Source organism: Gobio gobio, assembly GCF_949357685.1.
Source record: "Gobio gobio genome assembly, chromosome: 19".
Classification (NCBI taxonomy): Eukaryota; Metazoa; Chordata; class Actinopteri; order Cypriniformes; family Gobionidae; genus Gobio; species Gobio gobio.
Window position 1 is genome coordinate 6,141,459 of NC_137112.1, and position 12,704 is coordinate 6,154,162.

Below are 12,704 nucleotides of genomic sequence, written 5' to 3' on the forward strand. Positions count from 1 at the left end.
AGAACCGGCCACAGGGTCATGGAGGACCAGTGGAGAACCGGCCACAGGCTCATGGAGGACCAGTGGAGAACCGGCCACAGGGTCATGAAGGACCAGTGGAGAACCGGCCACAGGGTCATGGAGGACCAGTGGAGAACCGGCCACAGGGTCATGGAGGACCAGTGGAGAACCGGCCACAGGGTCATGAAGGACCAGTGGAGAACCGGCCACAGGGTCATGGAGGACCAGTGGAGAACCGGCCACAGGCTCATGGAGGACCAGTGGAGAACCGGCCACAGGGTCATGGAGGACCAGTGGAGAACCGGCCACAGGGTCATGAAGGACCAGTGGAGAACCGGCCACAGGGTCATGAAGGACCAGTGGAGAACCGGCCACAGGGTCATGAAGGACCAGTGGAGAACCGGCCACAGGGTCATGGAGGACCAGTGGAGAACCGGCCACAGGGTCATGGAGGACCAGTGGAGAACCGGCCACAGGGTCATGGAGGACCAGTGGAGAACCGGCCACAGGGTCATGGAGGACCAGTGGAGAACCGGCCACAGGCTCATGAAGGACCAGTGGAGAACCGGCCACAGGCTCATGGAGGACCAGTGGAGAACCGGCCACAGGGTCATGGAGGACCAGTGGAGAACCGGCCACAGGGTCATGAAGGACCAGTGGAGAACCGGCCACAGGGTCATGGAGGACCAGTGGAGAACCGGCCACAGGGTCATGGAGGACCAGTGGAGAACCGGCCACAGGGTCATGAAGGACCAGTGGAGAACCGGCCACAGGCTCATGGAGGACCAGTGGAGAACCGGCCACAGGGTCATGGAGGACCAGTGGAGAACCGGCCACAGGGTCATGGAGGACCAGTGGAGAACCGGCCACAGGGTCATGGAGGACCAGTGGAGAACCGGCCAGACCATTGTTGAGACCATGTCCAGCCTTTCATGGAGACGATATTCCCTGGTGTCTGTGGCTCTTTCAGCAGATAATGCGCCGCCACAAAGCACAAATGCTTCAGGAATGGTTTGAGGAGCACAAGTTTGAGGCGTTGATGGCCTCCGAATACCCCAGATCTCAATCCAATCGAGCATCTGTGGGACGTGCTGAACAAACAAGTCCAATCCATGGAGGCCCCACCTCGCAACTTACAGGACTTAAAGGATCTGCTGCTAACATCTTAAGGGTCTTGTGGAGTCCATGCCTCGACGCCGGGTCAGGGCTGTTTTGGCAGCAAAAGGGGGACCAACACATATTAGGTCATAATGCCTGATCGGTGTATATCAAACATCATATAAATGGAAATAAATCAATATACGTAATGATATAAAAAGGGGAACTAGTTAAAAGCATACTAATAAAGAAAAATGTTGCATGTTTTTATTCATTAATACGTTAGCTAACTGTGCCAGGAATGTTAGACTCTTTTGCAAAACAGACTTTAATTCAACGTCATAAAAAGCCTAATAACAAATGACTGGGAAAGCCATTGAAAGGTATAATTAATTCATACAATGTGATGATTCTATTACAATGAGTAGTGCTAATAATGTCTAGCGACATCTTGATGATTCAGATTCACCTGGAAATGTGATGCCAGCACTACAGATCACATGCCGACTGCCTTCCATCATGCGGAGGATTCAGTCTGTGCCCGAGGGCCTTGATTCGGTTCAGCCGGTGGGTTTGTGCCCAGACAGACAGACAGACAGACAGGGAAGCAGACAGACACACGAGGCTGTAATCTGTGCTTCAGACGCATTACTCACGAAGATGGGATGTTGTGATGAAAATCTGCTTGCTTCAGTCATTGCATCATCCCTGAGTTGAGACTTCTGCAGCAAACACAGTTTACTTTATAACTCTTTTTGTTTGAGTCTTTATTTAGACATGTGAAGTGTTTGGCTTTGTTTCAACCTCTCAGCTCATATCACACACGTGTGTGACGGTGTGATGCAATATCGGTCCGCCCTGGAGACTAACGCGGATCATCCACTGCACGGGAAACATCCAGGATGGCGGAGCGGCAGGGAATAATGGCCACTGTTGATACTGCATATTAAAGGGTTAGTTCACCCAAAAATAAAAATTCTGTCATTAATTACTCACCCTCATGTCGTTCGACACCCGTCAGACCTCCATTCATCTTCAGAACACACATGAAGATATTTTAGTGTAAATCTGATGGCTCTGAAAGGCCTCCATTGGCACAATGCACGGTTCACTCTCAAGACCCTTAAAAGGCACTAAAGACGTCGTTACAAAGTCCATCTCACTACAGTGGTTCTACAATAACTTTATGAATCGGCAAGAATAGTTTTTGTGCGCAAAAAAACACTAAATAACGACTTACATAGTGATGACGATTTCAAAACACGGCATCATGAAGCTTCGAAGCGTTATGAATCAGTGAGTCGATTCAGCAGTTTGGATCGCCAAATTTCAGCAGTTTGACACGCGATCCGAATCATGAATCGACTCACTGATTCATAACGCTTCGAAGCTTCATGAGGCCGTGTTTTGAAATCGTCATCACTATATAAGTCGTTATTTAGGGTTTTTTTGCGCACAAAAACTATTCTTGCCGATTCATAAAGTTATTGTAGAACCACTGTAGTGAGATGGACTTTGTAACGACGTCTTTAGTGCCTTTTAAGGGTCTTGAGAGTGAACCGTGCATTGTGCCAATGGAGGCCTTTCAGAGCCATCAGATTTACACTAAAATATCTTCATTTGTGTTCCGAAGATGAACGGAGGTCTGACGGGTGTCGAACGACATGAGGGTGAGTAATTATTCACAGAATTTTCATTTTTGGGTGAACTAACCCTTTAATAAAGCCGTGCAGGATATGAGGGCGAGAGGAAAGGCACGGATCAGAAAACCTCTGCTCGGGAGACTCTGTTATTACTCGAAAGAGCTGCTGACACCTTCCCAGAGACTAAACAAAGCAGTTAGTGTGACGCAAGTTTGCCAAATGTGTGTGGGAAGCATTTTGTCTGGCAAAATCATAAAAGTGTCCGTTACAGAGATGCATCTGAAACCTGTTAGACGGCCCCCAAGAAGAGTTCGGGGCCCTTTTGTGCAGAGCATTTTTGCAATCGTAAGATCATCTAGATCACAATACAAAACACATGAGAACAAACACTTTTTTGGGGGATTTTTTCTCTCTCTCATATTATCTATTCAGAGACACAATAAATAAAGCATAGCATAAAACACCTCATGAAAGTTCAGGACATTTGAGAACATGGTTTTAAAGTACTGAGACATACAGTATGTGCTTTATATGTATGAGCTGGTTTGAGTAGAGCCAACTCAAATTAAACAAATTAGTTCAATCAAATTAACTTTTATGAGTATTAACAGGAAAAGTACTTGCAGCTTATTACCTGCACTGTAAAAAAAAAAAAACCCCGTAAAATTTACGGTAAAAAAGTACCAGCTGTGGTTGCCAGAGCTTTACTGTTAAAAGAAATGGCAGTAACGTTTTAGGTTTTACGGAACCGTATAATTTAAAGGTTTCTAATTAAAAAACGGTTCAGTTAAAAGCGTTATTTTACAGTTCCAAACCATATAATCTAGAGATTTATATTGTAATAGTTACGGTTAAAAACGTTATTTTACAGTTCCAAACCGTATAATCTGAAGGTTTATATTGTAATAATCACAGTTTACTTTTTTTTTTTTACAGTTCCAAACCGTATAATCTAAAGGTTTATATTGCAATAATTGCGTTTAAAAAACTTTATTTTACCGTTCAAAACTGTATAATTTAAAGATTTATATGGTAATGATTATGTATACACTATAAAAAATGTACAGTAAAAATAACTTATTTCATTAACTGAAATAATGTTAAATTGCCAACCTATTGAAATACTAATATCTGTAATGTACCTTTGATATATACTGACAGCCACCAATCACAGTGGAGATGTGAGTCACATGATGAATCAAAGCTTTGAGGAGGACAATATTAATATATAGAAGGTGTCATTCATACAAACACTAAACACCATCATGGGAACACACATGACATTGAAAAAATACAATAAACATGAATTTAACCACATTAAATGTAACTTAAAACCCTAATGTGCATAACTGATGAGAAAAAACAAAGAAGAAACAGTTATTTCAATGAAAATACATGCAAAAACTTAAATTTAACAGTATTTTACTGTAAAATTAAATGTTAGGTGGAAATGGAAGTTTCACCGTATATAGTACGGATAGTAGTATAGTAGTTAACTGTTTTTCACCGTAGATTTTTTACCGTTAAAATCACGATAATTTTTTTACAGTGTGGACATTAACCAGTAATTTTACGGACATGGAACGCAATGAAGTTCAGGTTAAACACCTAAAAATGCAATACATTGTGGAGTTTGTATGTGAATTCTGTCACATCTTTAAGTCTCCACAAGATGTAGATTCATTTATTATTTTTACTTTTTATTGTTACATTTTTTTCCTGTAAAAAAATATGGTTGGTTTAACTTTTAAAAAAAGTAAGTACACTGAAATTTTTTTTGTTTCAACTTAAAAAAAAGTAAGTGTTTGTGCTGCCTTAAAACTAACTTTTTTTAAGTTGAAACAACATTTTTTTACAGTGTAACCTGGTTGCCATAAAATGTTAAGTTCATTGAAATAAAAAATGTGAGTTAATACAACAAAGGAGATTGGTTTAATAAACAAGTTGATTTGACAAAAGAAAATACGTTGTGATAACAAATCTTTTAGTGCTATTTTAATATAATTTATATAGTATTATAGCTTTTATAGCTTTTCTTTTTATATGTTCACTTTTATTTTTAATAATTTTATGATGTGATTTTGTCATTTTTATTATTATTTTGCTTACATTTTTTATTTATTTCCGGGTAGTTATTATGCTTCAAATGAAACATATTTCAGTTATTTGCCATGGACTATAACCTTCGTTTAGTTTATGTTTTTCATCTAATATTTAGGCTATTTTAGGCTTTTTTTTTCAATTAACGAAGTTAATTAGTTAATGATACAGGTCTCTTTCATCTATTAGTTTTTGCTTATTATTTGTGTAGATAATAAGAAATATGTGGTAACATCCTTTATATAATGCATTATAAAAGTATTTTAATGCATTAATTAATGCATTGCATGGTCTCATTAATAATTAGGCTAACCACATTTATAATATATTATAATACACATTTATAAAGTATAGTGCATAAAGCCAATATTACATTCATCAAGGAATCTGTGAGTATTATAATGCATTTTAACTTTGGTTACAATTACTAATGATAATATAAAGTACATTATGGCTACATTTATAATGCATTATTACACATAGTGTTCCCACATATGTAATACACAGTATAAGAAACAGTAATCCCGTTAATGATTTATTTTTCTCTTATGTCTTTTCTAGTGGTTTCTCTGAGCTGATTGGATAGAGAAGGGTTGTAGAAATGCAGGTTGGGTTTGATGCTGCGCAGGTGGCGTCATCCGCTTGCCGTATATAACAGCGCGCGCAGGCGCGTCCACGAGAGGGAAAGAGTTCGGAATACAGGAGCAGCGACACACACACCTCGCACGCGCCGCACAGACACACGAGACACATCCAGAGTTATCAAACAGACAAGACCCGAGTATTAGAGCATCATGCCGGCCACAGAGAAGGACCTGGCGGACGACGCGCCGTGGAAGAAGATCCAGCAGAACACGTTCACGCGCTGGTGTAACGAGCACCTGAAGAGCGTCAACAAACGCGTCGCGGACCTGCAGCTGGACCTCAGCGACGGACTGCGGCTCATCTCGCTGCTCGAGGTGCTCAGCCAGAAGAAGATGTACAGAAAATACCACGCCAGACCCACTTTCAGACAGATGAAGCTGGAGAACGTGTCCGTGGCGCTCGAGTTTCTGGACCGGGAGAACATCAAGCTCGTGTCCATCGGTGAGTGGAACGGTTTCTGCTGTCTAGTGTGAAAAAGTTTATTGAAAGCGTCTTAAATGTACGTTCAACCTTTATAAAAGTGATGTGACAGTACAGTGACTAATTAATTTGAAGTATTTAGATACTATATGGTACACAACACTGAATGCTGGCTTGTTTCAACGGTCAAATGTGGACAAACCCAACGGTGGGTTTAAAAAATGTAACGTTTTTGAATTTAAAAATTCAAACCAACGTTTGGGGTTGGCCATATTTGACACAAACATGGATTGAAATAATTAAATATGACTTTTTTTTTTCTTAATAAACCAGACCATTGCACTCTTACAGATGGTAATGCCATGGTACGTTGATTATTCTGTACATAAAAGTGCTAAAAACACTACAAAATTAGTGTACAATAACCTTACCATGCTCATGTTAAACAAAACATAGTATGCAAGTATGACCATAGATGATCTGTTGCAATCAGATGGTGATGCATTAATTTTACTGTGTAAAAATGACATGATCTTGGTACCAAATATCCCCCAAAACTATGGTTCTCTCACACAGTATTTTTTGGTAGGCTACTCTAAGATACTTTATAGATGTGTAACAGAAAAATAGGTTTTGGTACTTTTTTGTTGGCAAAATATAGTGACACCTTAAGATCTGCAGTATGTGAACGTGTTTCAAACTTTAAAGCTGTTTTATGTCTCTCTCTCTCTCTCTCTCTCTCTCTCTCTCTCTCTCTATCTCTATCTCTATCTCTATCTCTATCTCTATCTCTATCTCTATCTCTATCTCTATCTCTATCTCTCTCTCTCTCTTATATATAATATATTTATGTATGTGTATTTATTTATATATATTTATTTATATTGATATATAATATATAGTTTTATTTATTTATGTGTGTATTTATTTTTATTTATTTATATATAATATATATTTATTTATATTGATATATAATATTTATACATATGTTTATATTTATGTATAATATTTATACATATGTATATATTTATACATATGTTTATATTTATGTATAATATTTATACATGTTTATATTTATGTATAATGTTTATATTTACATATAATATTTATACATATGTTTTTATATTTATATATAATATTTATTTATATATATATTTTTTGATATATAATATATATTTATTTATATACTTACATATAATATTTATACTTGTGTTTATTTATATATTTATATTTATACATTTATTTATATAAGATTCTTCTCTTTCTCAACATCTTTGTGTGTGTTTGCGAAGTTGCAACATAAACCACAAGTGTTTTGCGCATGTCAGAGAGCTGGTGAGATTCCTTCTGGGGCAGATAAGAGATAACGTCCGTCCATTGTCTATTGATCCTCACCGGATTATCCGCCTTATCTCTGCTGGTTTTCCTTATTTGGACTGGCATGTGAAAGTTGCACCATTAATTGCATTCTTGTGTTCATTAAGATTGAGAAATCCAGAGAATTTCAGGATTCCGGAGGCTTAAATATTAAGATTTTGGTTTCACAACCGTGTGTTTGGTGCCAAACAGCTTTCACTGGCCTGAGACGTTCTTGAAGCCGATCCAAATGCATCAAACCTGTATGTGCTGTGGCTTTTTCAGGATTTCTCATGCTGTCACTGTTGCGTTACGTGCTGTAATTGTGCAATACTTCTGGGAATGGATTATGCTCATGCTTTAGTCTCAGAACAGGTGCCATCTTCACCTGTACAGACAATGGAAGTTTTCTCCGTATTTGGCAATCAGTTGCTCGTAGCAAAATGCATGCAAACATTATGGCAACGCCCAACCTACTTGCGTGCTTGCATATGTTTGCTAGCAAATAAATGACTCCATCGTTCACATCACATTTCTGATGAAATATGAGGTGTGCTGGGCTTCAGGCTGGGCTTCCTGTTGTGCTTCCGTGTGTCATTCAGCCTTAATCTCAGAAACAGAGGATGAGCTCTGGGTTCTTCATCATGCTTTTCATGCAGAGAGTTCTTCTCAAGCTTGACGTCTCTTTAGAGAGCGTGCCGTGTCAATGCAGTGACAGAACCAGTCACCCGTGTACCGGCTCAGACCTTTCCATTCATCTGAGATAGCCGGAGTTAGTTGCCTTTTAGATTTAAAGGTCCATACAAAGATTTATTATTTTATTTTTTGTGCTGCTGTGCCTTTTAAGAAACCGTCCCTTTGCATTGTGCATAAACACTGCCTGCAATTTTGCTTTTGGGACAAGTTGTTATTTTTTATATGTATATGTATGTGTATGTGTATGTGTATGTGTATGTGTATGTATATGTGTATGTATATGTATATGTATATGTGTATGTGTATGTATATGTATATGTATATGTATATGTATATGTATATGTATATGTATATGTATATGTATATGTATATGTATATGTATATGTATATGTATATGTATATGTATATGTATATGTATATGTATATGTGTGTGTATGGTGTCCCAATCAACCTGAATTCACCCGTTATAATTTTTTTTTGTATATACACACATGCATATAAATAAACATATTATTTATTATTTTATATCACGTTCGTCAATTACCAAAAGTTTGCAAAAATGTTGTATTATAAAAATAATGTACCTATAAAATATTTTGAAATATTTCATTGTGTAAATATATTGGATATTTGAATTCTGTTGCTAATTTCTGTCATTGTGATGCTTTTGAAAGAATATGCGTGTAAATGGTGGTCGTGTTGATATCAAGTGGCAAATTCCCGCAGTTTCTCTTGAAGCCGATACGGAAGTGACATAAACTGCAGTTCATGGACTGGCCACTAGAGGCAGACTCCAGAAGGAGCAGAATCTCATTGAGCTCATGTTAAAATGCCCAACTTTACAGCAGAAGAACACATGTTTACAGTCTGGGACAAATTGTGGTTTTGGTCTATACGGCTAATTTTGCCCTTCATGACGACTGTGAGGGGGTGAATTATTTTATAACTCATTCGTTTACATTATATAAAGCCTTAAAGTTCTGCATAATTAAGGGCGTGGCCACTTTGTAGGCTATAAGGCGCTTTCCTAGCCATTAATGATTAATAACACTCCTATCACGGTGGCCGGGACACAAACCTACCAACATCCATGGCACAATTTTTGGAAGGACTTATCGAATATTGCTGAACTACGGCACAATGTTTCAAACGAATGGAAAATTCTGAAGAAAGACTTTTGGTGAGTGATTGGTTAAATGTCTCTAACATGACTGTTGCAGCTCGGCAAGTTTTCTCATGTGAGATGTTATGCGCACACACTGAATTTGGCTTCTTGGCGAGCACTAAAGTTGTTTTTCTTCTGCATTAGCCTATGTTGTAAAGATTTTTTTTTGTGGCTCTAACCAAAGTAAACTTTTTTTTTGCTTTTAAAGACATTTTTTGTTAAAAGAAACTGAAAAATTGTCACACTTGGTTGCAAATTGAGAACTGTTTATTCTTAATGATTGTTCTGTGCAATTGTATGGCTTACTATGTTCCATTACAGCTTGCTAATCTTGAATATAACTTTGTTAATAAAATAAAAGTATTGAAAGAAATCTTCATAATTTTTAATATGACGATACTGTCAAACAGATATTCTAACTATAAACAAACATATTAGCTCCAATTTTGGTTAAAATGTGAATGTCATGTATTTACACAGCAGGATAATTAATTACCAAAATTGTATGTTAAGAATCGTTTTGGGAATCGGATCATTACTCCCAGAATCGAATCGAATCGTTAAATGCCTTAAGATTCCCACCCCTAGTTTATATAGAGGCAATTTTGAAGTTTACTGTAGGTTCAATAAATGATATTTTTGGACTGTGGAGGAAGTTGAGTCCTGAAACTCACAGGTTATTTTTTATAGTGCTAATCTGATTCCTCATGAGTCATTTAAACAGACTGACTTTTTTTACACCCTTTTACAGCTCATGTACACGGGACGTGTGTGCAGTTTTAGTTTTGGATGTGCACAGACACTTCCTGACTGACGGCATCTTCCTGTCCATGGGCGTTTTCATTGGGCCTGAAAGATGCATAAATAGATGCGCTTGGAAAGGTTGAGCGTTATCATGAGGGCCAGACTTTCCACGATTCCAAAGGGCAGACACGTTCAGAGATGGGTGAGAACTCGGATAAATAAACATGAAAAGGTCACACAGTCTGGTGTTTTGACCGTAAATCTCACAGGATTACGTTTCGTGTGTGTTTTTGTTTCTCTCTAATGTGAACGACAAGAAGGGCTAATTGAAAAGGTCTATGGCCTCGTCCGCTGGGTGAACATGATTGACCCGGACAGTTGGTTTCTTCTAGTCTTTGAGTTTGATTCTGTGTAAAGCTTGTTTTTGCACATTCATAGTCCTGGTATTAGCATGATTCTAACCAGTTCCCACATCTCATTCCTCCTATGTGTCTTTTAAACGTTTCCCCTAGGCCCCCACAAGTGTGGTTTGACATGATCGCTCCATACCGTATCAATTCATTCCAAAATATGTCTTTGATCATCATGTGGTCTTCAGCCGCCCCCAAAACTAGACCCAGTGGCTCCATTGATGTTCTGAGGGAGGTTCTTGCTGAGTCAGTCAATTATCTATGATTCCGCTCTGACTTTTGTCCTGATTTTCTCACAGTCGGTGGGAAGTGACGCCCGAAGACGTGATGGAAGTGTCTTTTAGGGTCGGTTGCTATTAGTTTTCCATTAGAGAGCTTTGAGCGGTGTGGGAAGAGGACATGCTTGGACCATTCGTGTGCTGATGAACGAGTTCAGTATCATCGCATGACCTCATTAGTTAAATGATTAAGCGTCGTCTTCCTGTCTGTGCTTCGAGAGGTGATGCACACTCGCTTGGCACACATTTGAGGATGTTTTAGCATGCAATTTAAACTGTCGTTCACAACCTATTTTACTTGAACGAATCATTCCCAGGAAGTCTAGGAATGTTTGTTAAAGTTTAAAGGGGACATAAAACACAGTTTCAGCCAATCTCATGTTAATCTTGAGTATCTATAGAGTAGTGTTGATCCTTCATATCGCCGAAGAGTCTTTAGTTTTATCAGATTTATAAAAGTCTGATACGCTGTATCGATTCTTTCTGAAAACAGCCGAGCTCGTGGAGGTGCGCAGTGGGCGGAGCTAAAGAGGACACACAGACACACAGACACACAGACACACAGACACACAGACACACAGACACACAGACACACAGACACACAGACACACAGACACACAGACACACAGACACACAGATGCCGCTTTCACTTTCGTGCTCATAAAGTTTGCCAAGTAAATGCGTTTAAAGGCTTGCCAGTTTCAACATTTAAAGCGATAGTTAACTATTCAAAAACAACAATACGGAAAACTTCTCTGTTCAGTGGTCAGCTTTTTTTCTGTGATACAGAGAGCCGAGCCGTGTCGAGTCTCTGAAAACGCGCGCGCCCTGAAGGCAGATCTTTCACCTGCGTCCACAAAGCTTTGTCATTTGTATGTGGTTTAAGGCCTGCCAGTTTGAACATTAAAGCGAGTTTCGACCATCAGATGTGTATTATGTTGAACTAATGCCTGATATATTTTGACAAACGAACACTCAGACAGAAGCTGTGACTAAAGTAAAGTCACTTAAGTAGCTTAGAAAATCAACCGTTATAGGCATACATTTTAATACCTTTTGAAATAAGTACAAACCACAGCTTCATAATGAATAGAGACAGTAAGAGTAATTCACACACAATCACTCTCATTAATGCATTCAAATAAATGTAATGTAGGCCTACAGTGCTAATGTATCTGTATCTGATGTACAACAAACATAAATCTGCTCTATAGACAATAACTGCTGAAAGTGAACGGTTTCCTTCAAGTATTTTAAAATCACAATGCACTTTTTCATTAGAAAAAATTCCACCTTTAATAGTAGAAAATATTTACAGTACAAACCTTATCAGTGAACTTACTCAAAAACCTTATGAGGGCGGCAAAAAAAAAAAAAGAAGCGAAATAATCGTTCATTAATCGTAATCGAGCTCAATGTTCAATTAATCGGTTTTTATTTTTGGTCAAATCGTTACAGCCTTACATTGTTGATCTCGGGGTCTAAAAACAAAATGACCGCACTGCCAACGGCTCCCGTCCAAAGCTTGAGGTGTGTGTGTGTGTGCTCATCCAGGACAAGTGTCCATATAAGGAATTCCGCCCTTTATGACAACATAAAGGGTATGGGAAAAACTTTCCAAAACTTGTTTGAATCCTGAAGGAGTGTATTTGGCACAGAAATACTGCATCATACGTCCAAATCGTTTTTTGAAATTGTCCATGTTAGGCATGAGAATCAACTCTTTAACAGTGTAAATAAGTCAGAATGCATGAAATGGGATTAGACCCCCCCCCCCCCCTCCTTTAAGTACATTTAAAATTGTTAATTTTCAATTTTGGCTTAACCACAGGGAGCCGGTTTATACAGTATACCACACAGGAAACACTGAATCATGAGTTGCTCATGTGTAAATGAACACAGTGCCGCGCTTCACTCTGGAATACACACCGCATGCATTTAATTAAATGTCAGCCTTCAATTCTCGGTGACGCACACATGCACAGCCATAAAGCGATTTAAAAAAAAAAAAATCAATTTTTCGTGCAACCGCCTAGAAATCCCGCCAACAGCAAGTGCGCCGTTTGAGGTCCTACAAGAGTTCAGCTCGCCGCTCGAATCGAAACCGCCGTCCTTCTGCCAAACCTAGCAGCTCAGCGATGGCTTGTTA

At 38.7% G+C, this 12,704-nt stretch overlaps 1 protein-coding gene across 1 annotated transcript in view; it reads left to right on the top strand.

The window, feature by feature from the left end:
• The first annotated feature begins 5,477 nt into the window (after positions 1-5,477).
• The window catches only part of flnba (filamin B a), a 95,282-nt gene continuing 88,055 nt past the window's right edge, over positions 5,478-12,704 (top strand). Inside the window, exon 1 of the mRNA XM_079844568.1 lies at positions 5,478-5,927. Coding sequence (XP_079700694.1) covers positions 5,636-5,927 — 292 coding nt within the window. The 5' untranslated portion in view covers positions 5,478-5,635. The remainder of the gene's footprint in view (positions 5,928-12,704) is intronic.